The sequence below is a fragment of the Equus quagga genome, chromosome 7, assembly GCF_021613505.1.
Source record: "Equus quagga isolate Etosha38 chromosome 7, UCLA_HA_Equagga_1.0, whole genome shotgun sequence".
NCBI classification, from domain to species: domain Eukaryota; kingdom Metazoa; phylum Chordata; class Mammalia; order Perissodactyla; family Equidae; genus Equus; species Equus quagga.
In genome coordinates this window covers 12,405,569-12,427,884 of record NC_060273.1, presented here as the reverse complement: position 1 = coordinate 12,427,884, position 22,316 = coordinate 12,405,569, and the positions used below count along the sequence as shown (strand labels likewise).

Genomic DNA, 22,316 nt, shown 5'->3' with positions numbered 1-22,316 from the left:
CTTTGTTTCCTTTTTTATATTTTTAGCTAATAAGATCTTTGTTCAGAGATACTCAACAAGAACAAAAAGGAGAAAGAAAAACACCTCTAAAGAGAAGTATATTTGTTTGGTACCTTGAAAAAAACCTAAAAGCTAGAAACAGGGTTGTTTTTCATCTGTTCTAATTCCCACTTGGAAAATTCTACCCACACAGAGACGCAGTGAAGATTTACTCACCAGTAATAAATACCTAAGCAGGCAGATGATGTGTATACTTGTCATCGGCCTTCTGGAAAATGAAATACAAGCACAAAGCATTCTTCAGCTTCGTGTTGGATCTTGCCTTCCACAATACGTGTCTTTAAGGATGTCTACAGCGATGTATTAGCTTCTGCTGAAATTTCCCCCACTTAACGCGAAATGCCTACTGAAATTGTCTAACGTTACAGACTTCAGGGGAAAAAAAAATTCTCTTCTGGCAATTTCTACTCACTGATTCTTCTGCAAAGTTAATCTATTTCTTGGCCAACCTCAGAAATAAACTTTCACGTAGTAGTCAGCCAGCGCATCCTAAACGAGGTCTCAATTGAGCTATGTGCTTTGTTTTTCCCCTTAATTTGCAACAGGAAATAGTGAGCAGCTGGCCGTTTCAGAAACGACCCTCGTGATTACTGAGTTTGTTTTTTTAAAAATTTATTTCCAGTAAAAGTAAAGATTGTGAGGCGCAAAAAACAAACAAACAAAAAAACCCCCAAACGTGGCATATCTATCCACGTAAAACACAAGCTGTTGTTGGCCTCACAAGGCTTTTGCAACTCCCAAGTTCTCCTTTTTGCTTGCCCGGCCTGTCACTGGCAAAGTTGCATGCATTTATAACGAGCTCTGGACCAGGGCTTTTAAAAAGGACGCTTTCCTACTACAGTCACGAGGACCTCTTAATGGTTGGTGACAATCGCCAGCCCAGTCTTGGCACACACTTTATTTTTGCCAGCCGGGTGGCAACTTTGCAAGGAGTCCTGCGGCCCGCAAGGACCTCGTGGGAAGCCCCGTCGGCTATCCTTCTCTCCACTGGCCACTAGGCTGCACTAGGTGAAGGATGCTGCGGAACACATGCGTCATTTCATATTTTTTAAGAAATAAAGTAGAATCATCACGTGACAAGAAAGCACGAGAGAGGGAGGACAAAAGCCAAAACGATCGGGTTTTTTATCGAAATCCCGTTTAAATCGCCTTCCTTCAAAAGCCCGAAAGGGCTGAATTGTATCAAATCCCGGTTGGCGGGTTTTTTCCCCCCGGTTCCACCTCCCAAGCTCCCTAATTCTCCGCTTTCAGGTTCCTTTCCACGCCACCACGAGACGCCAGGGGGAAGGCCCCCCTTAAACTGGGGGTTTGCGCCCCAAAAGCCGGGGTCGCGCCCCGGGAAGGTCCCTATTTAGGGGTTTATCGGGAGGGGACTGAGCCTGACGAGGCTGCAGGGCCGCGAGGCCCCGCCCCCCCCCGGGGTTCCCAGCAAGCCCCGCGCGGGGAGGACGCGGCGGCGGGGGAGGGGCGGAGGAAGGGGCGGAGCGACGGGGAGAGAAGGGCGGCGGTTTTGCGACAGGGGCGGTGCGGTGCGGAAGCGGAAGTGGAGGGTGCGCTTGGCGGCGGCGGCGGGAGCTGCGGAGTCGGGAATCAAAACAAAGGGCCTAGGGGGGCGGGGGGAAGGCGGCGGGGCCGGAATGTGAGCGGCGGAGGAGCTGGCGGTAGAGGTGAGTTTGCTGGCGGCCCTGGGGGCTAGTCCCCGACGGCCCCAGTGCTGTGGGACCACCAGGCTGGAGGGGGGACAGTGTCCCCCCTTCCCCTGCCCATTGCTGGCGGGGGTGGGGAGGTTGGCTAGTCCCAGGGGAGGGATTGGGACCCCCCTCCCCAGTTAGGCCCCCACGCAAGATTCGGGTTGTCTCCCTTTTAGGTCCATTCAAGACTGTCATTGCTGTGCCGCCGCTGCTGCCCTTTGGGGGAATTTGGCTCCCCGCCCGCACCTGTCCTGCTTCCTATGTGGGGCCCTCCAGGTGTGACGAGCACCTTTCCAAAGGAGTATGCACAGTTGGAAGGTGGAGAGAGGAAGAAAGGGGCGAGTGTTTCTGCAACCCTCTGGAGCGTTTTGCATCCTCCTCTGTCTTTCAGCACTCTTTAGGGTGTAGCCCCTGGCTTGACAGATAGTGTTGAGTTGCCTAAGGGCTTGAGCCGCTCCCACTACTAATTGCACCGCGACAAGGTGATACACCTTTTAGAGTTTCCCCCAGCCCCTTTCTTATATTACACAGAGCTTTCTAGTTACATTTGTAGTGTCTTTTGGACTTCCTAACATCTGAGCGGTAAATACTCTGTTTTGCGTACAGGGAGGTTGAAACCTGAGTGATCTTCCTAGACATTACATTTATTGAGCTCCTCATTCGTTCAGCAATTATTGATATGTGCCAGGCCCTGTCCTAAGTGCAGGAGATAGAATATTGAATAAGAAAACATGATCCCTGCTGTCACGTGGGGGAGACAGATGATAAAAAAGCAAGCAAGTAAGATAATTTTAGGTAGAAGAGCTATGAAAAAAAAAAACAGTAGTGGGATGTGGTGGTGGTCGAGGGCTAGATTGGTTGTTAAGAGAAGACCACTGCTAAGTTTTCTGCTTTGTTGCCTTTAATCCAAACCACAGCCCTATGGGGGTGCTACTGTTATTATCAGGCCCATTTTATGGATGGGGTCTGGGGTTCAGAGAGGTTGTGAGTTGCCCAAAGCCGCACAGATAGAAAGCAGCAGAGTTGAGATTAATACGCAGACAGTCTGAGGTCAGAGTCTGTTCCCAACCACAATCTGAATTGCTCAAAGACTCTGAGAGATAATGGCAGAAGACTCCCACTCAAATGAAACAGAACTTTCTTTGGCTATCTAAGTTACTTAGTGGCATTCCAAGAAATACTGGGGAAATTTTCTGGGTGCAGGCTACTAACAAGCTAATGCTTTTTACTTTTTGTTGCTTGTGTTGAACAATACTGAAGGCACCTTGGTGTGGTGGACTAGCCTAGTTCTGCCTCGTTTCTAATTGTGTGATGTTGGGTGGGTTACAAAACTTCACTAAACTTCTGTCTCCTCCTCTGCAAAATGTGACTGTTTATCCCTTGTCTATCTCACAGATTTACTGTAGGGAAAAAAATTACATAAATGGATCTCATTGTCTGGTTGTTTTCATCATTGTATCCTTTGTGCCAAGCACAGGCCTGCTATATAGTAGATACTAAGTAAATATTTGCTGAATGAGGTGTAGGGGAGCAGAATTTACTATCTCTAAAGTGTCTCTTTGGCTTGATTATTTTTGAGAACAAAAGACTCAGGAAGAAACTTTGACCTTCCCCAACTGCCTGAAAGAATTTAAGGTAGAAGGCCTATTTCAGGAAGTAGCTATCAGCATAGAGAACTATAGTGTAAGATGAACTAGGTGTGGTAGACAGGGAGGAACCAAGCAAGGCCCACTTGATCAAAGTCCTCTCCATGTCTCATTGTCTCTGCAAGGCACAGCCAACTTTTATTTACCAAACATTGCTTTTCTGTCTCCATGTGAATTATCTTCCTCCCCTTTGAAGTCCCAAACCAGGAACCCCAACATTCTCCTTTGTCTTTAGCTGAAGGTGGTGTTTAAGGATGTAGCTTCAGCCATTTTGGTGAGTTACCCAGTTTTCCTGGGTTTCTTCCAGGTATACCTGTTATTAAACTTGTTTGATTTTCTCCTGCTACTCTGTCTCAGGTCAGTTTAATTCGTAGGCCAGGCAGAAGAACCTAGAGTAGAGGAATATTTCTTCCTCCCTTACAGAAGAAATAAATAATGTTAAAAAAGTGTTTTGTAAACTATATTATACTCTACATATGCTCACTTTTGGAATTGGCCTTGGAGAGATCTGAGCGAGCACGTTGAAGTTCGGTATAGTGTGGACATCACAGGTTCTTACGATCTAGAGAGGAGGTTGTTGGGGGATGTAAGACCTGTATTTAATAGGAAAAACAAGTATCATAATTTACTATCATTGTGGCAGTTAACTCCAGCTCTGTCTCCACATTAACTCCTGACTCTGTATAGTAGATAAACAGCTGCTTGGTTCATTCCCTCATTCAGCAAATATTTACTTAGTATATACTATATAGCAGGCCCTGTGCTTGGCACAAGTGATACAATGGTGAAAAGAAACAGATGGTGGGAACCTTTATCTAATTTTTTTCCCCCTCAGTAATTCTGTGAGGTGGACAGGGTAGGAATTAGGCACACTTTACAGCGGAAGAAACCGAAACTTAATGAAGTCTTGTAGCTTTGATGGAAGGGCCAAGTAGTAAATATTTGGGGGCTTTGTGGGCCATACAGTCTCTTGAAAATACTCAGCTCTGCAGTTTTACTGCCAAGATAGCCATAGACAATACTTACATGTTTGAGTGTGGCTGTGTCTCAATAAAACTATTTCTAGACACTGAAATTTGAATAATTTTGTACACAAAATATTCTTCTTTTGATTTTTTCCCAAGAATTTAAAAACGTAGAATACATTCGTAGTTGAAGGCCATTTAAACACAAGCAGTGGGCTGGTTTTGGCTGGTAGGCATGGTTCGTCTGTCTGTGCTGTATGTGATCAGTTCTCCAGGACCTGAGATAGAGTGCTTGTATAGGTCTCTCTCCCCTCACCCTAATATGTGGATGTTAAAATCCCTTGAAAAGAGCGTCTTACAAGAGACATAGCTAAAAGAAATTCTTTTCTGCAAGATAAATTAATAACCTTAAAATGGCTCCTGTAGGTAATAGGTGGTTGTTGGGGGCTGATGGCGAGGACTGGAAATGAGGTTCAGTTGTCCTTCCCATTGGCAGTCTGCCTCCAGGCCAAATGGCTATTATTGATTTGATCTGCTTTTATTGTACCGTTTAAGACTTGTAAGAGTGTTGTAGCACTGGAGTAGACACAGCTCATCTGTGGCTTGAGATTTCTCTGAGATTTGTGGTGGGATATCAGATTGCCCTTGCGTAATAAGTAAACTAAGAAATTGGTTCAATTTGTTCTGCAGCAGAATCAAATTCAAAGTTCACAGAGGTTACTTAATTTGGGCCTTCCATACTCATATCAAAAACACAGTGGGATAGGTTGCTTTTAAATCAATTTCAAAATCTTACGTAATTCGCAATGAGGACGTGGTTGTTCTTTTACTAAAATGACATGCTCTCTTCTGTTAACTTTTTGACTCTCACAAGTACAGTCTTTAGAGAGAGAAGTTGAGCAGAATTAAGAAAAGCTATAGAAAACATCTACCCAGGGCCAGAGGAAGTTGGCTGCAGCCAAGTGAAGCAGACAGGTTCCGCTCAGGGATGCGCAGGTGTCCGGGGTCGGGCTCCTTCTCGCAAGCATGGCTGTTTATAGAAAAGAAATAGGGCTCAGCCAGAGTTCATTTGAAACCGAAGAGCTGTGGAACATGAGAGATGGAAGATTATAGATTTTTTCTAAAAAAAATCAGGTTGATACAGTTGGAGTTCAAGCGTAAACAGCCAACCAAGTTTATGAAGTTTTAGTGACCTGTAATATGCTTTGATAGCTGTTCTACTTTTGTTCCTTAAGATCTGACTTGTTGGGAGCCGTTGCACCATAAATAGAGTTGCAGTCTCACATTTTAATAAATTGTAAGATTTATATGTCCGCAAATAAATGACATTGACGTCTCCTTCTTAACAGGGTGGAAGAATGAAAGAAAAGAAAGATGAAAGAATGTTGAACCACTTTGTATGGCTGTATGATGGAAGGAACCGGAAGTGAGAACTCCTGCAGTAGAACTCTGGGATGGCTTCAGCGAGATAACGATGCTAAACCATGGCTTTGGAAATTCTCTAATTGCTTTTCTCGTCCTGAGCAGACGTTGCCACTTAGTCCCCAAACGGTAACTATGTGCAAGGCTAAGGACATAGCAAATTCCTTACGCAAATAGAGGAGAGGTCCGTTTGGCCTGGGCTGGGCTCTCTCTCTGGTGGCTGCGCTGGGTTCTCCGTTGTACCCTCCTTCTAGTACTGCTTGGAACACAGTATTATAATTCCTGACTCAATGAGAGCATAGTTTAACTTCTTTACATCCACTCTTAAGGAACAGTAGATGGTTGAAGAAATATTTAATGTTAACATTTTGGGAAGATTTGTTTCTCAATAAAGTCACATGTTCCAAAGATTAAATCCATCTTGTAGAATCGGAGGAGAGTACAAAACAGGTTTTATTTTACCGTGGCCTTCTGAGTTTTGAGTCTTACAATCAAGGAAAGATTGATAGGACCTTATTGACAGTCTTTTCCTGTTCAAGATTTCTCTTGAGTATTTAAATATGCCTGTAACGTCTTCCTTTTTCTTTTCATAGTGATCTTAACTACTTCTGATTTCATTTCATGCATCGTTACCACTTGTCTATTTCAATTTTTTTTTTTTTTTTTTTACTATTGCACTTAGGATTTAAATGAGACTTTACTGTGAATTTCTATAAGGGTATTAATAATAACTTAAAAAAGAAATCAAATTCCCCATCTTCTCCTGGTTTCCATTATGTAGTTATCTTTGTTGCGTGGCATCAGTAATTGGGGTCGTTCCAGAAGTGTTTGACTTTAGGGACAGTTGACAGCAGGGTTGGCCGCTCAAGCAGGGCTTCCTGGGATGGCAGGTCAGGCCCTCGTGGAGTCACACGGTACAGAATCGCACTCTCAACTTTACAGATCCAGAAACACGATTTTGTCAGTGGCACCCAGAATCGAGTACATTCAGGGGGACCAAGTTATAGTCCCCCTGCCCATAAGAGCCAGATCTAGATAAATCAGAATGCCAGTGAATTAATTTCCAGCCTGAACTCTAATTACCAAGAGGGCAGAACACACTGCTTGTCGGCTCATCAGTCCATTGCCGTTACCTCCTTTTTAGGAAAAGTCTAACTGCAAACCCAGATTTCTCCCAAATGAGCGTACCCTCCCACCTGAGTGTAGAATCATGGCAAAAGGAGTACAATCCCAGCAGTCAGACGGCCCCTCCTGTGCTCTGAGGGGTGAGCGTGTGGCGGTCACTGTATCAGGGCATCCTCTTCAGCCTCAGTTTCTGCAGTCAGCCAAGAAAGGCTGTTGATGAGTTGACCCCTCTCAGTGGCCAGGCACGCTGCTGAGTCCTTTATGTGCAGTATCCCACTTTGTCCTTCTGACAGCTATCAGAGCACATTCTGTTCTTTCCAACTGAAGGATGAGGAAACTGAAGCCCACGGAGGTTAATCACTTACTCAGGGTCGTAAGACTATTGAGTATCACATTCAAACGCAGGTCTCTGACACCAGTGCCATACCATAAGCCTTAGAAAGGTACTAGCCTCATGTGTCTGTGTTGGAGGCATATGACAAACCATTTCTCTTGTGTCTTTTTAGATAGTTATCTTATTACTCTAGTTCTTTTCACTGGCTGCAAAATAATTGTTGGCATTATGGCTTTAGGACATGATATCCTAGGGTTTGCTAAATGTCATCAGGAACATGTTTTAAGACCTTTCCACAGACAGGCCACTTGGGCGCGTGGCTCATCTCATCCTTAGGGTTTGGCATCTTCTTCTCTGGAGGACTTTCCTAAAACCCCTTTATGGTCTGACTGCAAGAACTATTAAATATTTTCCTCACAGCACTTCGCCTGTAAGCCCTCTTTATGGAATGCTGTTTGTGACTCTGTTGTTTCCGTGCCATCTGTTTTGTCTTCAGAAGACCCCGTGAGGCAAGGGGAAGTTAGAAAGGGAGATCACTGAGACGTGGCTGGGTAACCGGCTCACTGAAGATGTAAACAAACCTCCCCCCCCCCCAGTCTCTTAAGACTCAGGAAGGACACAGTCTTAGTTTCAGCGGTCTGTTCGATGTTCATCTCCTGCAGGCCTCTCTGAAGAGAGCCCCTCGTTTTAGCTGCCGTTCCGTTTGTTGGGTTAAGATTGAGCGATGTAGGCAAGATTGAACACCATTTATTTCCATTTCTGCATGCAGTAGGATGTACGTAACCCAAAGTCGCTGGCCTCATACAATTACCTTGTGTTGTGATTTTCTCCCTCAGAAAGATTACATGGAGAACAAGAAAGTCGCTGTGGAATTAAAGGATGCACCATCTCCCCTTCATGCTGGCTCTAAGCTTTTCCCAGCAGTCCCTCTTCCAGATATTCATTCTCTTCAGCAACCTAAAATACAGCTTTCAGCCGTCCCCAAAGTAAGCTGCTGTGCTCATTGCTCTAGTGAGCCCTCCACTTCGCCGATGCGTTTTGGTGGTGGCGGTGGCGGCGGTAGCGGAGGTGCTGGTAGCTTGATTCACACGGGCGCACTGTTAGACTCGCAGAGCAGCAGGACCATCACGTGTCAGGTAGGGTCCGGGCTTGCTTTCCAGTCTGCATCTTCACTCCAGAATGCCTCAGCTAGGAATAACTTGGCCGGCATTGCCAGTGACTTTCCCAGCATGCGTCTAGAAGGTAACCTCTCCTCCTGCAAACACCTGCCCTGTTGTGGAAAGCTCCATTTCCAGTCCTGTCACGGTAACGTGCACCAGCTGCATCAGCTCCCGGCTCTGCAGGGCTGCCCCTCCGCTGGCTATTTCCCCTGTTCTGATTTCACAAGTGGGGCTCCCGGGCATTTGGAAGAGCACATTTCACAGTCGGAGCTAACGCCTCACCTGTGCACCAACTCTTTGCACCTAAATGTGGTACCTCCGGTTTGTTTAAAGGGCTCACTTTACTGCGAAGACTGCCTAAACAAGGTTCGTATCTTTTTCTTTGTTATGTTGGGTGCAGCTGAGGTTTGAGGAATGACTTTTTTAAAGCGGATCTATCTTGGAAAAGCTTTGTTGTGCTTGGGGTTGGAGATTCTTCCGTGATGTAGCTTTCTCCCCATCACCATAACTCCTGTTGGTCCTGAAAGAAGCGATGGGAGAGACCATTAAAAAAAAAGTACAGAGTAATTATTGATGTAGTTGATGCCCTTAGAGTCACCTGTCGTCATAAATCTATTTCCTGCATGTGAACGTAGTTCAGCCAACCTTCGGGCTCTGTTTGGTCTTTAAAGGCTGGAGCACAGTTGTGATTTCTTACAGCTAACACCTTATACACGGACCCATTCATGTAATGTAGGCAACTGCATGTTGTCCTTTTGTGATAATTTGGGGAACTTGAAACTTGGCCTCAGTCACACCAGTGTTCTAGTAAAGACTAATTCCCTTCACGTAAAGTGTGTCTGCGGTCTCCGTTGCCCCAGAATGTAAAGGTCTGACCATGTGAATATCTTCCCTGGTCATTTCAAGTCACTTCTTGAAGTGCATTTATGAATTGATAGCTCATAGTTCTGGGAAGGATGATTTGAAAATACATTTTATCAGAGGTTAGCAGGTGGAAAGAAGAAACACTTAGAATGTGTTTTCAGTTGTTGTATATAGCTCTAGGTTCTGAAATGATGTATCTGAAACCTCCTCCTTTTTAAAAAAAATTTTAAAACAGCCGGCAAGAAATAGTATAATTGATGCTGCTAAAGTCTGGCCAAATATACCACCTCCAAATGCTCAGAGTGCACCTGTTACTATTCCTCTGTGTAATGGCTGCGGAACCAAAGGAACGGGCAAGGAGACCACGCTGTTATTGGCGACCAGTCTAGGCAAAGCTGCTTCGAAATTTGGTAAATGACACTATGGTATAAAATGTGCATATTTAGTTTTCAGTATCTAATACTAACACTGCATTTCGTTGCCTTTCAAAGACTCCTTGTGGTTCTAAAGCTACTGTGTATGTGAGTCTCCATTTCTCTCTTTTGGCAGAAATCTTTTTATTCTCATAGACCACGAAGTCATTTGCCCTTTATGTCGGGCTGAGGCTATTTGAGATCAGAAGCTGTGGTAGTAAAATGGGGAGTATATTAGGAGAAATAAGTGTTGGAGGGAACTTGGTGTCAACTCAGGTTCATAATCACACTTGGTGATTGTCTGCTCGCTGGAAGTTCCTAGTATTTAGAAAGATTTAGTAATGGCTGATGAAAAACTGTATATGAAAACCTAAGATCATTTCCCCAAAAGGTAGTTAACGTGATATTTTATCTTTCAACAACACTCTTTAAACTGTTAAATCCAATGTTAATGCAATGTTAAAAATCATTTAAAATCAAAGACAGTAACAACTTCACCCCTCGTCGCCTCTTCCCTGTTCTTCATTCTTGGTAGGTGGACAGATGTGGGCGGAGCATGAAAATCAGACCCCAGGGCTGCAGGGTCCATTCACCTCTGTGTAGTGTTCAGAGAGGCAGAGCTGGTCAGCACGAGAATGGCTCGTGCTTTGCCGTGGGTTTATTGTGGGCTTAAAGTAACCTGACCTTTAGATTTGTTCTCTCCTAAAAATAGGAATAATCGCTTAGAGATATTATGGCAACTTGGGTTGTTTGTCTTATTAGGTCAACCAATGAGGTTGGTGTCCTTAAACTTAACTTCAATCAATAATTTCGTCTTTCTACCACTAAGAACGATAGGTAGCTGCCTATTATTGTAATTTGCCGTTTCTCTTTCACTATGTGTAATTGAAAGTGTTCATATTTCTTAAGGGTCACCGGAAGTTGGACTAGCCGGACAGGTGCTAGAAAACTTACCCCCCATTGGGGTGTTTTGGGATATTGAAAACTGCTCAGTTCCCTCTGGCCGTTCAGCTACTGCTGTTGTACAGAGAATCCGTGAGAAGTTTTTTAAAGGCCACAGAGAAGCAGAATTCATCTGTGTGTGTGACATCAGTAAGGAAAACAAAGAAGTTATTCAAGAGCTGAATAATTGCCAGGTAAAAACAAAAAGAATTTTAATCTGTTATGTTAGAAGAATAAGCACATGTGATTTTTTTTTTAAAGAATTCCAATTCAAAATTGGTTTAATAATATGCATTTGTGTTAAGGTTGCAAATGAAGGATATTAGCAGATTATTTCCAAAGTTCCAGAAATCATTTAATCGTATCTGATCTTTCAGTAATGCTATTTCTACGTGGCTAGAGCTATACTAGTGTAACGGTTACATATGTATCGTTTCCTTTGATTTGCATAATTGCTCTGTGAACAATGGTCACAGGATTTATTATTTGAAATTTACAAATGCAACTGAAGCCCCAAGAGATTAAGCAACTTTTTAAAGATCATATGGCCAGTAAGTGGATGAACTAGAATTTCAATCCAAATTGTCTGACCTCAAAGTCTGTTCTCTTAAGCTGGAATTCAAACCCAGTTCTTCTGACTTAGACAAGTAATTCCTTTGATATGCCATATTGTTGCCTAAAATTATGCTTATATTGCTTACAAAACTAGTAAATCCTATTGTGTATTGCAGGTAGTTGAGACATCTCTCAAAACAAACCTTTCCTCGCTTTGGAAACTGTTGCACGTGGGCCTGATCGTTATAACAGGAGTAAACACATCTTAGCTCCCTTAGGGACAGGGGTCTCTCCTCTCCTACTCCCTAACCCAGATCCTGACAGCCATAGACAATGTATAGCATAGACAAATGACATCAAATATAGCCCCAAATCTGACCGTAATCATCTGTCAAATCTCTACCAATCCAAAATCGTTGGCAAAAGCTATTAGTGAGAGCTAATATAATTTGAACTACTTCAAGTTTCACGTCCTTTCTTCTGCAAGGGGGATGGATGAGGTGCAAAAGCAGAAGGTTGGAGATGAGAGCAGGGGTGGTCACGGGGCCAGTTAATTTGTATCGAGAAGCAAATTTGAAATTACTGAGATCTGGTTGTAATTTTCTTCCATTCATAAGTGGCAATAATAACATTAAAAGAGTTCTTTCCAGGGCCGGCCTGGTGGCGCAGCAGTTAAGTTTGTACACTCCGCTTCGGCAGCCCAGGGTTCACCAGTTCGGATCCTGGGCACAGACCTGCACACTGCTTGCCAAGCCATGCTGTGGCAGGCATCCCACATATAAAGTAGAAGAAGATGGGTGCAGATGTTAGTTCAGGGCCAATCTTCCTCAAAAAAAAACCAAAATATTCTTTCCTCAAGGCCTATCCATTAAGATGTGGCAAAAGGTGTCGTGATCTTCTAACCTCAGCTCTTGCTCATTTGTCCTTGTTATTGATGCAGGTAACCGTTGCCCACATCAATGCTACTGCGAAGAATGCTGCTGACGATAAACTTCGCCAGAGCCTCCGAAGGTTTGCAAATACGCACACCGCCCCAGCCACTGTGGTTCTCGTGTCAAGTAAGTCTAGCGACGTCTGCTGATCTCAGCACAACTCACTGCCTGGGTATTATCACAGAAGCCAAAACGTGTTAAAGTAAAATGTGCCCCCGGAGAGGCTGAAGTGATGGGGTATATTTATGTCTCTCATCACTTACCTCTGCGAACTGTTTAGAAAAAAATCGGGTCTACGTGGATTTCTGTATTTTCTTCTTGAAACTTGAGTAAGGATTCTTGTGGGGTCACGTTGATTCAAGAAAATGTAATATATATGTTTTTTTACCCCAGGCCCAGTATTGCTAATTTTAAAAATCTAAGATCATTTCCAAAGTTGAGGCTCCCCAAAATATTAATATTTGCTCCATTTACTTCTGGAAGTAGCATGTGTCTTGGGATTCAATATAAATAAGTGGTAAAATTGTCTTACTGTATTAATTCTTCTGATACGAGAGAGGCTCCCGTTTTTAAATGGCTGGGAGGCGGGGGGGAGGGGGAAGCAACTTGGAATACAATCCGGCCATTCCTTCCTTCTCAGTGGGCGTCAGTGGAGTTGTCTGTCTCTGTCACGTGTTTCTAACGTTTGGGGATGGGGTGGGGTGTACCTTTCTTTCAGCTGACGTCAATTTCGCTTTGGAACTTAGTGACCTGAGACACAGGCATGGTTTCCACATAATCTTGGTCCATAAAAACCAGGCCTCCGAAGCACTGCTGCACCACGCTAACGAGCTCATCAGATTTGAAGAATTCATTTCCGACTTACCCCCCAGGTTGCCACTAAAAATGCCAGTAAGTGGGTTTGCGTTCTTTTTCCATATTCCAACCTTAGGTTATGGAGGCTAAAGACAGCCCTCAACAAGGGGTCTCCAAGCCCAGGTGAGGCTTTTCCTTGTAGGAGACTGGCCAGATTTTGTAAACGAGGCTTAGAAACCTTCAGTTCTTCTCTTACATGTACAGAGAATTGATAAGTATGAATCTTCTTTTATTTTTTCAAAATATCGTAGAGAATTGACTTGTAGGTTTACCTTACCAGCAGTCCCTTGCCAATGTCTCCAAAGCTAGCAATGTTTTGTCAGGTGGATGGAAGTAATGGAGTAAGAGTTATTATTCTTTCTGCTTCCAAGTATTATGGGTAAAGAATATGAGAATGATTTGCACCTACTGGTGTGACAGGTTGAAGAGAAATCAATGGAGTAATTGTATCATTTTTAGGCATTTAATCCTTAAATGGATTTTAAATGGCTCCAGCGGCCTCTGAGCCTATGTTTTCTGTCGTGCACACGCACAGTTAGGAGGAGTGGTTATAGCTACACCTGTAGCCTGTTAAGCCCATGATAGGAGAACGTGAGCATATTTCCAGCAGGATAAGCTTTTCTGATAGCCTTGATTTGGAATAAGAATGTTCGTTGCCGCGCTGAGCTGTGTTTAAGCTGTTGGGGGGCATCTGTGTAACTTAAAGAAATAGTAATAATGGAGAGGAGCTGCAGTGTGGATGAAGCAGAAGAGTGGGCAGTCCCATACGTTAAATGCAGGTTTAACATAATCTAATAACTTGAGAGCTACAGAGCTCCCTTAGAAATGATCTCCTCCGACGTCCTCATCTTAGGCAGGAGGAGGTCAGCACTGAGAGAAAAGAGGCAGGTCGCTGGGAGTCACACCATTCCACTGCAGCAGAACAGAGATGGGACCCCGCTCTCCCAGTTCAAGCACGGGCGCTGCTTGTCCCACTGCATCTCCAGTGCCCAACAGGCCGAGATTAAACACGTGCTGAGGACAGCCTGCAGCCTTCTGGCCCCAACAGTGACATCCACACAGGCCTTACTTCAGTCTTTGGAGCTGCTCCCCCGATCCACCTTTGTTCTTCATTATGGTTTTAGTCTTTTGGCTTTGGCTACGTTTCCTCTCTCTGCTTCTGTTTGGGACTCATTTTCTAACCTGAAGGCCTTTAAGACGAATGCAATGTTTTAGGTGAGAGATTACCCGCTTTGGAGATCCTTATTCCTTATGGTTAAGAAAAAAAAAAAAAAAGAGGGGCCGCCCTGGTGGTGCAGTGGTTGAGTTTGCACATTCCACCTCAGCGGCCCAGAGTTCGCCAGTTCGAATCCCAGGTGTGGACCTACACACTGCTCAACAAGCCATGCTGTGGCAGGCGTCCCACATATAAAGTAGAGGAAGATGGGCACAGATGTCAGCTCAGGGCCAGTCTTCCTCAGCAAAAAGAGGAGGGTTGGCAGCAGATATTAGCACAGGGCTAATCCTCATCAAAAAAAAAGAAAAAAAAGACCTGATTATTCAGAACATTAAATCTTGCCAGTCTCATTTACTAGAGTGATAACTTAAGATACGTTTTTCTTTCTGTGTGTTCTTCAGTCTAAATAAGTTAACCTTCTCCTGTCTAAATCACTGTTACCTCCCCTCCAGTGTCATTACTTAAGTCTGGAGGTGACTCATTGGAATTCTTACTTGGTGACTGAGCGTGCACCCTTGAGTTAACCTGTTGTAACCTTTTCCTCTGTATCAGCAGTGCCACACTCTGCTCTATGTTTATAACCTACCAGCAAATAAAGATGGCAAGAGCATCAGCAACAGGCTCCGACGCCTGTCCGATAATTGTGGTGGGAAAGTGCTGAGCATCACAGGCTGCAGTGCAATTCTCCGCTTCATAAACCAGGATAGTGCAGAGCGGGCTCAGAAGCGCATGGAGAATGAGGATGTCTTTGGTAATAGGATCATTGTGTCATTCACTCCAAAAAATAGAGAACTCTGTGAAACAAAGAGTTCCAATGCACTTACCGATAAGGTGAAGTCTCCAAAAAAACTTAAGAATCCCAAACTGTGCCTCGTCAAAGATGCAAGCGAACAGCCTGCCAGTGCCAGAGCCACGCCTGGAAAAGGGTCGCAGGCCAATTCGGGATCTGCCACCAAAAACACAAATGTGAAAAGTTTACAGGTAATCTTGAGACCTCTTGCTCTCTGAAGTTTATGGTAGGTTTCATAGGCCGTGTTTTATATGCCCACTTGGCTTTCGGTGTGTCCTTTTTTGATGATCCTCAAAGTCAAGTGTTTTCTGGACGGGGTCGGACACGTCTTGGGTACTTACATTTTAAACTCCACCGTACTTGTCTCTCTGAAGGAGCTGTGCCGCCTGGAGTCGAAGACTGGTGTTAGAATCAGTGAGCCCCAGCAAGGTACCCCGAGGCTGGTGGCACCTCCTCACAGAACCCCGAGTGCCACCGTGCCCACACCTAAGAGCTCGGGCGTGGCAGAATCCGTTTACAAAAGCAATCCGAAGTAGGTGAAATCGCTCTTCCTCGTGGTTGCTTCTCTAAGGTGAAGGAAAACCAATGACCGTTCACCTTCGATTTTTCCCTCTGTTAGAAAAGAAAGCCTCAGTGCCCGAAGTGTTAGCAGTTCTCCTGTAGAGAAAAAAGATCAAGAGGAGACTGCGTTCCAAGTGAGTTACCCATCGGCTTTTAGCAAGCTGATTGCATCGAGGCAAGTCGGTCCTCTGCTCGCGCCTCAGTCTTGGGCTTCTCGGTAAGTCCAGCTGCTTGATTTATGGGGTAGATCCGTGCAGTAGAAAGGATATCACAATAATATGTCTGTTTAAGGGAATCCAGGCAGTGCAGAAGCACATAAAGTAAAAGAAGCTATTCACCCCTCCTCCGCCTGCCCCCTTTCCTCAGGTAATCCCAGCTGACACCTAGGGGCAGCGCTTCTCACCATTTCTCCCTCTTGGCAAGCAGAGGTCAGAGAGAGAAGCATGTCCTGACCAAGGATGGGAGGCGCGTTACCATTTCCTCATCACTTCATCGTGTTGAGGAAAAAGCCCAAACTGGATGTGACTTGGTTATTCTTATTCACAGGGTAATTCTCGGAAGCTGTTTGAGAAGTCAGGGCCTCTGTAAGCCACTGTCATGACCTATATAACACTTGTCTAAGCTTTCTCAACTCACACTGTGTCGTTCCGGAGCCTTGGAAGACAGAGGGGCCTTCAGGCCGCGTTGCCTCCTGTGAGCGCTTTCTGGCATTGTCTTGTTCTCCAGAGCTGGTGAAGGCTCAGTATGGGCAGTGGCTTTGAACCTGTCAAATTATATCTAAAAATGCCCGTGAAAGTTCCCCGTACGTGGAGAAGGACCGTAGCACGTGAGCAGGAGTGTCTGGCTTGCTCAGCGGGGGGATTCAGTGACTTACATTGGTGCCACAAGCTAATGTCCTAAGAATAAATGCCCACAGCAGAAAATTAGTTCATCAGACCTGCCTGTAATTTCTGCCTTTAGCTTAAATGATCCAATGAAAGAGTATTTGATACTAAGGAATTTATTCGTTGTTAATGAAGCGTCAACTGATAGTACCTTTGACAGTAAGTCTAAATCAGCGTACAGTCCCCCCTTATCTGTGGTGTCGCTTTCCGAGATTTCAGTTACCCGTGGTCAGACACAGCCTGAAAATATTAAATGGAGATTCCAGAAGTAAACAATTCATAAGTTTTCAAATGTGCCCCATTCTGAGTAGGCTGATGAAATCTCGCACCGTTTTGCTCCATCCCGCCCGGGATGTGAATTCTCCTTTTGTCCAGTGTACCCACACTGTATACGCTTCCTGCCTGTTGGTCACTTAGTCACTGTCTCAGTTATCAGTATATTGTTATAATTGTCCTGTTTTATTGTTAGTTATTGTTGTTAATCTCTTACTGTGCGTAATTTATGAATTGAACTTTATCATAGGTATGTACGAATGGGAAAAAACACAGTATGTGTAGGATTCGGTACTCCCCACGGTTTTGGCATCCACTGGGGGTCTTGGAACGTATCCCCCACGGATAAGCAAGGATTACTGTGTGTTTAAGATAAAAACACATTTGAAAACCAAATGTTAGTTTGGTTGTATTGTGGAAAGCTATTTCTATGTATAGCTTTAAACAAAGCCTAAGTGATATAAACTAAATCAATAGAGTTGTTAAGAAATTGTCTCCATGTGTATGTTTTAAGCAGGAGTATGTCTCCAAACCTTTTAAACAGAGCATCCCCACTTGCTTTCAACACTGCAAATTCGGGCGTTGGTGCCGACTGCCCAGACCCATTTGCCAACGGTGCTGACATCCAGATCAGCAACATAGACTACAGATTATCCCGGAAGGAGCTGCAGCAGCTCGTGCAGGAGGCCTTCTCCAGGCACGGCAAGGTAACCGGCCCCTCTCGTCCTTGCCTTCATTTTACCCTTTGCTGGCACGTCAGGTCGAGAGAACGTAATTCAACACGCATAACCACAGCCAGGATGTGAGTGTTACTGAACCAGTTTGAATCTTTCCTTTTTCACCTGTTCTGCTCGTGGTGCTGCTGTCCGTCCAGTTCTCAGGCACAGCCCCAGAGAGCAGGAAGCTGAGCAGAGAAGCACCTGTGGTCACGGGCAGGGACTTAAATGGCACTGTGGGAAATAAAACACTGATAGTTTCCATTAGCTCTGCCTCCTAAAATACGGAAATAGGATTCTAAAATAACGTTGCCTGTTTTTGTTAATATCTTTCTGTATGTGATTCTGTTTTTAGGTGCAGTTTGGTAAAAATGCACCTCTCCCAGATTCTTTTTTTCATTTATTTTTTCTTTTTTTCTTTCTTTCTTTTTTTTTTCTTTTTCTCCCCAAAGTCCCCCGGTACACAGTTGTATATTCTTCGTTGTGGGTCCTTCTAGTTGTGGCATGTGGGACGCTGCCTCAGCGTGGTTTGATGAGCAGTGCCATGTCTGCGCCCAGTATTCGAACCAACGAAACACTGGGCCGCCTGCAGTGGAGCGCGCGAACTTAACCACTCGGCCACGGGACCAGCCCCTCCCAGATTCTTAACATGGCTATGCCCCAGGTTTTTGCAGGGTCTGGAGAGCACCCCAAAGACTCCTCGCTTGTGTTGGCCCCTGAGCCTCCCTCAGAGAGCTCTGTGGGCCCTGGCGCACAGGCAGGCCAGGCCAGTGTCACGTGCCTGAAGGTCACCCGTTGCAGGTCACTTAGATTCTGGTTGGCAGACCTGCAGAGTTCAGACCAGTGCCCTCCCGGAAGCACTGACATCCACAAGCATGGTCCCTCTGATTCTCCTTCAGGTCTAAGATGACGAGGTTCTCAATAGACAAAGCGTTCCATTGCCTTTTTACTGCTGCAGGTGAAGAGTGTTGAGCTCAGCCCGCATACGGATTATCAGCTCAAGGCTGTTGTTCAGATGGAAAATTTACAAGAAGCCATCAGCGCGGTGAACGGCCTCCACAGATACAAGATTGGCAGCAAGAAGATCCTGGTCTCACTGGCCACGGGAGCCGCTAATAAATCACTCTCTTTACTGAGGTAAAAACAAGCAAACGGTTTATTTCAGGAAATAACATTTTGGCCCAGGAACAATTTTGAAAATAATAAAAAGAGATTTTATCACATTCCCAACCGTCTTTGATGATTACATAAGCAATCATACTTAATTCTTTATGGGTAGAGTTAGAAATATGCTAGAACTTAGAAATAATACGTGAGAAACAAGCTAATTAGAGTAATTTGACTGTGGTTCAAGTCGGTAATCAAAGGTGAAGTGCAGCTCAGACTTGGCAGGCACTTAGGAGTAAAATAATACGCCACACATCCAGAGCAGGTTCCAAAAATAGCAGACCTCTGTAATAAAAGTGCAGAAGCCTGGAAAGTCTGAAATATTACCTTCCAATCTTAGTAGAAGACAGATTTGCCTATAAAGGCTAGCTCTACAGAGCTCCAAGCTGTCGACTTGCAGATGCATCCTTAATGTCAGATAGACACCCGCCCGATAAGTCCACGTTACGACTACACCCATCTTAGGAATCCGGTGGTGATTTTATTCATAACACACTTTGATTCCTCTCTCTTCTCCCTGTTTTAGGGGGAACTAGTAAACAGGACTCACTCCTGAATATCTGGGCTCTCAGAGATCTTTTCTCTGACGTGTACTTCACCGTTATTTTAAATTATGGGGTTTTTTTCCCCTAGAATAAAAATGATACTCATTGAAGAAACTTTGGAAAGTTAGAGATATAGAAGCAGGGGGAGAAAAAGTCATCCATAACCCTATGGCTCAAAGCCAGTCACTCTTAACAGCTCGGATTTTTATTTTCCCTTTGAGTGTTTGTGGGTGCCTTTTTGTTTTTGAAAACCATAGTTGAGATGTCATATTCTCTTGGAGACGGCCAGGGCGCTCTGCCTCTTGCTGTGCGTTAACAAGGTGTTTGTCTCACTGTAGTCAGTGTCTTTCTGATCAGGTATGGAAAGCCCTGTGCTCGAGTCTGATAGAAATCCCAGTGTGTGACTTAGTATTCTTTAACTGCCTTGTCCCTAAAAGGTCCTTTCTTTAAGTTTTTCTGGAAAATAAATTCTGACATATCAGAAACTGGTAAATTTGGTTTGCATATACATTCTATTAATCAATTTTATGGACTGTTTTTAAAATATAACTTGGAATGGAGAGGAAGTCATCTGTTCTCTAATTGATTAAAATTTTGTCTTACAGTGCAGAAACAATGTCAATTCTTCAGGATGCTCCCGCCTGTTGTCTGCCTCTTTTTAAATTTACAGATATCTATGAAAAAAAGTAAGTTAGGTTTATTTTTTTTCATTGATCCAGTCAACACTGGTTGGGGATTTCTGTGCATAAAACTGTGGTAGCAACTCTTAAGAGACTTCTAGCCTGGTGGGGGAAATGAGACAGAGACAGTGGTGTTCCGATTTAAATTCTGGTTTTAAAATACATTTTTAAAACTTCTTTCATATTTAGCAAATTCAGGCCTCAGTCCCCAAAGCTGTCCTTTCGCTTTTTCCAGTTGACTGATTAGTTTTGTTATTCGCTGAGTGAGCCTTTTTGAGCGTCTCTAGACTGTAAGGATGCCGGGCACTTGATCTGACCTAACACCGTATCTTCCATACCCAGTGCTTAGTGCATGCTCAGCGAGTGTTAGTGGAAAGAAAGGCTGAGGCTCTGCGGAGAATGCAGACCTGGGAAGACACAGCCCTTGTCCTTGAGGAGAAGAGAAAACACTCACAAATAATTTAGAACACAGAAAACTGTCATTAAAAAGGAGTGGAAAGGAAAAAACTCTTTCAGGAGGCAGAGGATGGAAAGAACCAGAAGCTTGACCATTCTTTCGTGGATAATGGGAGCCACGGAAGTATTGGAGGAGTGAGGGGAGGGTCAAGGTGTGGTGGCGGAGCAGGGAGACTTCTGGGGGCGGCAGCGTCTGAGATGGAACGAACAGGGGAGGGAAGGAGGCGGAAGAGGGCAGGTGCTGCGCCAGTCCCGCCTCTCAGCAGCTGCTCTTGGAACAGAAGGAACCAGATACCACGGAAGTTTCCAACGGTGGTGAAACAGGCCTTAGGAACTAGTTTTATGTGGCAGGCAAGGTAAAAAGTGGGGTCAGTTTGATTTTGCATTTTTTGCTCTAGATGACGGGGAGGATGGTTGTATGGTTAAAGTAAAAGTAGGGAAATGAAGAGAGCGTGTGTAGGAGGTACAATGAGTTTTTGATCTGGTTTTGGACATAGGAGTTTTAGGGGGCTCTTGGAATATTTGGCTAGAGAGTTCAAGTGATCTTCTGCACATTCAGAGTCTCCCTCAGGAAGGAAGATATGGCAGTTATTTGCCTAGAGGTGATCATGAAAGATGAGGGAGCAGATCAGAGGAGAGGGAGGAGAAACAGAAGGACAGACCTGGATGGAATGCCACCAGGGACAGGAAGTGGGTGAGAACCCAGAGGTGAGGGTGTTGTCAGGAATCGGGGAGTGGCCTGCAACATCGAGGGGACTGAGGCTGTGCTGTGAGATTAGGGGGAGGAGGAGGCCGCTGGAGACTGAGAGCCGTCTCTAAAGAGTCCTGTGGATAAAATCTTGGAGGGAATGGGTGACAGACTAGATGGTGAAACAGCTGACGCGACTCCTGGGAGACCAGCTGTTTTCCTTACAGGGAAGACAGGAGAGCACAAGACTGAGGGTGAGAGCCCGAAGGAGAATGTGTGTCTGCAGGAGCAGGACAGCCTGAGTGAGGGGGAGAGGACATGAGACTGGTTCTAGTGGAGAGGAAATCTGAGCGTGTCTGTAGGGCACTGGGAAGACACCATTGGAGCAGCTAGCTTTTAATGAGCACTTACCATGTGCCAAGCCCTCCATACATAATCACACTGAATCCACACATCAACCCTGTGAGGTTGGTATCATCACACCATTTTATAGAAGGGAATGCTGAGGCCCAGATTGGTTATGTAACATGTCTGAGGTCACACAGATTGAGCCAGGATGTGTGCTCAAATCTGTCTGCCTTCAGAGCCTGTGCCTTTAAGCTTCAAGTGTGAAAGACACAAGTCAGGGGAGTGACTGAGGAGTCCAATCTCAGAGGAAGTGTGGGTCACGAGGCTAAGGCACAGGTTAGGCGGGGGTAGGTGGAAAGGAATATACCTCTTGAGGGTGGAGAGCAGAGATGATGAGAGGTAATAGGGGTTTGGAAGTGAAGGGGAGCCAAGTTGAATGAGGTCATATCACGTAGCTTTCCATCTCAGAAAATTAGGTGAGCTCATTTACAGAATGATATAATCATTGTCATGGGCAGTGTGCCAAAGGCGACTTGAAGGAGTGCCAAGCCTCTCTGGTTCCGTAGTGAATGAATTTATAGAATTATTCCAGTTTTACTTTCGAAGAGACAGAGATGCTATTCTTGGTTACAGCCCTTTATTTAAACAGGGCAGGTGTTTCTGTGTAATCAAAGAAAAGTGTTCTAAGTCAGCATCTCTCTGTTCCTCGCTTTCAGGTTTGGACACAAGTTGAATGTGTCCGATTTATATAAATTAACAGACACGGTTGCCATCCGGGAACAAGGAAACGGAAGACTGGTGTGTCTCTTACCCAGCAGTCAAGCCCGACAGAGCCCCTTGGGGTCTTCCCAGTCGCACGATGGCTCCTCAACGAATTGCAGCCCAATTATATTTGAAGAGTTGGAATATCACGAACCTGTCTGCAGGCAGCATTGTCCCAATAAGGATTTCAGGTAGAACGCTCAGCACACTTTAGGAATAACCCTTTTGTGGGGTTATTGGAATATCTGGGGTCGTGGAATATCTGT

The 22,316-nt window shown here is 44.8% G+C and overlaps 1 protein-coding gene across 8 annotated transcripts in view; it reads left to right on the top strand.

Annotated features, from left to right (window-relative positions):
- The first annotated feature begins 1,599 nt into the window (after nt 1-1,599).
- The window catches only part of MARF1 (meiosis regulator and mRNA stability factor 1), a 40,570-nt gene continuing 19,853 nt past the window's right edge, over nt 1,600-22,316 (top strand). For 2 of the 8 annotated variants that reach the window (XM_046665781.1, XM_046665775.1), the window contains exons 1-15: nt 1,632-1,727; nt 1,928-2,233; nt 5,712-5,913; nt 8,080-8,769; nt 9,503-9,677; nt 10,590-10,816; nt 12,118-12,235; nt 12,828-13,000; nt 14,733-15,161; nt 15,345-15,502; nt 15,590-15,748; nt 17,203-17,395; nt 18,363-18,541; nt 19,722-19,802; nt 22,005-22,241. In XM_046665781.1, the coding sequence (XP_046521737.1) occupies nt 5,770-5,913; nt 8,080-8,769; nt 9,503-9,677; nt 10,590-10,816; nt 12,118-12,235; nt 12,828-13,000; nt 14,733-15,161; nt 15,345-15,502; nt 15,590-15,748; nt 17,203-17,395; nt 18,363-18,541; nt 19,722-19,802; nt 22,005-22,241 (2,963 nt within the window). In that variant the 5' untranslated portion in view covers nt 1,632-1,727; nt 1,928-2,233; nt 5,712-5,769. Of the gene's footprint in view, nt 1,728-1,927; nt 2,234-5,711; nt 5,914-8,079; nt 8,770-9,502; nt 9,678-10,589; nt 10,817-12,117; nt 12,236-12,827; nt 13,001-14,732; nt 15,162-15,344; nt 15,503-15,589; nt 15,749-17,202; nt 17,396-18,362; nt 18,542-19,721; nt 19,803-22,004; nt 22,242-22,316 lie in introns of all 8 variants that reach the window. The other 6 variants (XM_046665779.1, XM_046665778.1, XM_046665780.1 and 3 more) reach the window with 6 other exon arrangements.